Genomic DNA, 4,910 nt, shown 5'->3' on the forward strand with positions numbered 1-4,910 from the left:
ATTTTCTCACAAGGTACTGAATATGAGGCCCAAAAGAAAGAGAATCATCAATTAAAAATCCCAAGTATTTATACTTAGATACTACTTCAATCTCCAAACCTTGAAGAGTAGTGATTGAGCATGAGTTTGAAAGTGCAGACTTTCTTTTTGTAAACATCATAAGTTAAGATTTCTCTGCATTTAAAACAAGTTTTAAATCACTCAGTGTATGCATCAAAATCAGATTGAAGATGACTCAGAGCCTGATCCAATGTTGATGCAGAGGAGTAAATCACCATATCATCAGCGTATAAATTAAAACTTGAATGTGCGAGATTATTCCCAATATTATTAATATATAAAATAAATAATAATGGCCCAAGGACTGATCCCTGTGGTACGCCGATATTTACATTCAGAGTACAAGAAGTGAGTCCCTCTATATTTATACATTGAGATCTATCCGATAAGTAATTAACAAACCATCCGACAGTATTTACTGATAAACCTACACTAAGTAGCCTCTGCTTCAAAATTTTATGATCTATGAAATCAAAAGCTTTGGATAAATCGATAAAAAGAGCAGCACTATGGTTTTTATTATCCAATGAAACCATTAAATCATTTAATACTTTTATAATTGCTGTTGATGTACTATGTTTTTTCCTAAAACTGGATTGGAACTCTGAAAAAGGCATTTTTAGAAGATAGAAATTCTTTTAATTGATCATTCACAAGCGATTCCAAAACCTTTGATAAAATAGACAATTTCGAAATAGGCCTATAATTATTCAATACAGTTGGATCACCCCCTTTAAATAATGGCCGAACATAAGCAGTTTTCCAGATAGAAGGAATTTCATTTGTAGCTAAAGAAAGATTAAAAAGATAGGTTAGTGGTGGCGCAATAAAATCAGCTGCCAGCTTTAAGAAATGTGAAATAAGAAATAAGATATATATATATATATATATATTAACAAAAACACAATATTAGCTCATCTTAGTTTTACTTGTAAAAAAGTGACATTTTTGTTTTTATTACAAAATTATTGTACATTTATTTTTGTATTTATTTGTTCTCTAAATTCAGTCGATTTATAAAAGTAAAAATTATATATATATATATACAGTATATAAAACAGAGGTTTATGGTATATCATCATTTAGAGTTGAGTAAACGTGAACAAACACAAACCAAAACACCATTTTAGCAAATTTCTTTTAATTTTAATATCTAAAGAAGTTTTATTTTTGTTCACTAAATTCAATTTATTAATTTATAAGGTAAAAAAAATAAATAAAAATAAAGCAAACTATGTTTTATTTTATTTAGTTATTTATTCGTTATTATTATTATTATTATTATTTGAGTTTTAGATTGAGGTTAGTCTGTAGTAATTGTAACATGATTTATAAAATAATATAAATTTTAAAAAAATACAATTATTTATAAAAAATACAATTTTAGCAACTTTTTTTTTTTTTTTACAATTTTAGCTTTTGTATTTGGAACAAAAGTTTTTAAATTTAGTTTCAGTAAAGATTTATAAAGATACAATTCATATATATATATATATATATAGATAGATAGATAGATAGATATTATAAATTATAATATTAAATTATTAAATATATAGTAGAAGTTTGTGGTCTGTCTTCATTTGATGTTCAGTTAACGTGAACAAACACAAACCAAAACACCATTTTAGAACATCTTATAGTTCTAGGATTTAAAAATGTTTTGTGTATTTTTATAATAAATGTTCTGTAAAGAATGAAAGGTTGCCTGGTCTGATGCACACAGGTGTGTTTGGCGTTTCTCTGGTGTGTAAACAGATGGTTTTCTCGGTTCTCCGGCTCAGACATAAACAAATTTCACGCTGGGCCGCATAAAGATAAAGAGAGAAGCTGATAGATGCGTCGCCTCTCCATCAGAGCCTTTCTTCCAGACGCTAATTACAGTTAAATACGCTGAGATCAGGAGGAAGAGGAGCGGAGAGGAGGAAGAGTGTGGCGCTGCGGAGACAAGACGCTTGACAAATGAAATGAGCGGATTAACTGAACCCCACAGACACTGAGCCTATTCTGAACATAATCCCACAATCTGTGCTGAGGAATTACTGTAGATATCAGCCAGTGACGAGAATATCAAGCGCTGACTGTAAACCAATGCGTTTATTATAGTTAAATCAGGGTTATTATAGTCAACTAAAACTAAAACCATAAACACATTCGTGTCACTTGAAATAAAATAAACTTCAATACTAAAATGAAATTATATCTAAAAAATTCTTTGATTTCAGCTAGTTGACAAAGCAACATTTCTCATGTTCATTTAGTTTATGAATGCATCTAGAAAAGAATAGCTATTAAAATAATTAAAGCTGAAACTGAAATAAAAATTAATAAAAGCTATAGACATATATATAAAAAAAACCAGTAATAAAAATGGCAAACTAAAATGAAAACTGATGTAGTTGACTAATGTAAACAAATGGAGCCTTATTTTAAAGTGTTACCAAAATATTAAAATTTTTCTGATATTATGTAGTTGAAATAGAATTTTTCCATGTTCCACGATGTAATGTTTTATGGTTCTTGTTGTTTTGATAGGGCTACCATCGACCGAATCACTACATCGCCACACAAGGTAAGACAAACGGTCATTATTTTGTGTCTGAAAAACTTTATTTACCTTTATTTAACCAGAAAGTCTCATTGAGATTAAAATCTCTTTACAAGAGAGACCTGGCCAAGGCAGACAACATTTTAAAATACAACAAATACACATTAGAACCAGATTAAAACATAATATCCTCTCAACAAAAACAATCACAAGCCTCCATCACCACTCTCTTTAAATTCACCAGTAGACACAAATTTATCTAGTTTTAAATATTTTTGCAAATTATTCCATGCCCAAGGTGCATAATAGGATAATGCAGTTTTCCACAGTTCTGTAAAAACACGTGGTCCATTAAAAAGCAAAGGAACCGAGACAAAGAAGGGAACAGAGATAAGCTGGAAGTTTCCCTAACATTGCTTTATGTAAAAATGTACCAGTGCTGTTTTTTACATATGGTTAGTGATGTCCAACCCACCATCTCATACAGAATACAGTGATGAGTACTGGATTATGCATTTGAGATAAAATGTTATGAAGCATGGTACACTGAATCGTTAAGATGGAGGAGGCTGCATGCATGTATAATATATCACCATAATCGAGCACAGTTAGGAAGGTAGCTTCTTCTTTTTTTTTTGGTTGTTTATTGTTTGCTTTTATATTCTTTTAATTGAATTTACTGTACAGCACTTTGGTCAACTTAGTTGTTTTATTAGGTGCTTTATAAATAAAGTTGAAGTTCTACAAGTTTCTTTTTGGACGTAAATTAAACGTAAAATTAGATTTATTTCTAAAATAAAAGCCGAGCTTCGCTTTGAGCTTCCTGATTAGATTAGCAATATGTACATTGAATAAAAGTTTATCGTCAATCCAAATGCCCAAGTACTTGTAAGAGGGTACTCTTTCAATAGTTTTACCATCAGATGTAAAAATGCTAAGATTATCAATTAATTACTTGTGAATGTGCCTTTGAAAAAAACGTGAACTTTGTTTTCTGTGATTTTAAAACAAATTTTAAGCTCACCAGAGCACTTTCCAGTGACTGAAATGCAGTCTGAAGCTCTTTCACCGCCTGTGTTAAAACTGGAGCAAGTGTATAAATAATAGTGTCATCAGCATAAAAGTGTTTTTTTTTTTTTTTTTATATATCAAGATATGTTACCCCTGGACCACAAAATCAGTCATAAGGGTAATTTTTTTTAAAATTGAGATTTATACAAGCCGAATAAATAAGCTTTCCATTGATGTATGGTTTGTTAGGATCGGACAATATTTGGCCGAGATACAACTATTTGAAAATCTGGAATCTGAGGGTGCAAAAACATCAAAATATTGAGAAAATCATCTTTAAAGTTGTTCAAATGAAGTTCTTAGCAATGCATATTACTAATCAAAAATTAAGTTTTGATATATTTACGGTAGGAAATTTACTAAATATCTTCATGGAACATGATCTTTACTTAATATCCTAATGATTTTTGGCATAAAAGAAAGATGGATAATTTTGACCCATACAATGTATTGTTGGCTATTGCTACAAATACACCTGTGCTACTTATGACTGCTTTTGTGCTCCAGGGTCACATATTTTAAGAAAATCAGATTTGAGACCCTCCACTATAACACACTGAGTCCTATATTCAGAACACACTGAATGATTTAGACCAAATAATTTCTAAACCATTTCAATTTGTAAACTTTGGACTGAAGTGTGTTAGAAGTTGTTACACACACAAACACTGAGCCATTTAATGCTGAAACGGCGTCTTGAAACAATTAATCATCTTTTGTTGTTGTTGTGGGGGGTTTAGTACAGAATAAATGAATTAGCCGCTATGCGTCTGGCCTAATCTGGCTGTCAGCGCATGCGTTCTCCCAGCATGCCCCTGGAGGCCGTGTCTGATTGCTAGTTAATTGTTGAGAGATGTTTCTAGAGTGCCGGACCGCGGTGAGTTCCAGCGCTCTGAACGCAATCACTTCCTTTAATAGACTGGTTTAGCTGCGCTGGAGCGGCGTAATTACCTGTTTACTGGAGCGACGCCTGGCTCGTCTTTAGGGACGCCAGCCACTAAAACGCCTCTTTCGCTTACTCCCTCTCTCTGTCCTTTCATTCTGTGCTGTCCAGCAGCCGTTTTTTTATAGCTCACGCATCACTTTTATTGAAGTAAGAACTTTCTCTCAGATGTTTCTCCTAAAATTCCTCAGAAGATATACAAACAGACACAAACGGGTTGAACATTTTTATGAGATCGAAATTGAGATTTATGCATCAGCTGAAAGCTGAATAAATAATCTTTCCATTGAT

General features: G+C 31.8%; 1 protein-coding gene across 1 annotated transcript in view; it reads left to right on the forward strand.

Annotated features, from left to right (window-relative positions):
• Window positions 1–4,910, forward strand: part of LOC107744738 (protein tyrosine phosphatase receptor type M) — a 182,087-nt gene that overhangs the window by 157,100 nt on the left and 20,077 nt on the right. The window contains 1 exon segment of the mRNA XM_016558555.1: window positions 2,593–2,629. Within this exon segment, the coding sequence (XP_016414041.1) occupies window positions 2,593–2,629 (37 nt within the window).

Source organism: Sinocyclocheilus rhinocerous, unplaced genomic scaffold, assembly GCF_001515625.1.
Source record: "Sinocyclocheilus rhinocerous isolate Xijiao unplaced genomic scaffold, SAMN03320098_v1.1 scaffold1189, whole genome shotgun sequence".
Classification (NCBI taxonomy): Eukaryota; Metazoa; Chordata; class Actinopteri; order Cypriniformes; family Cyprinidae; genus Sinocyclocheilus; species Sinocyclocheilus rhinocerous.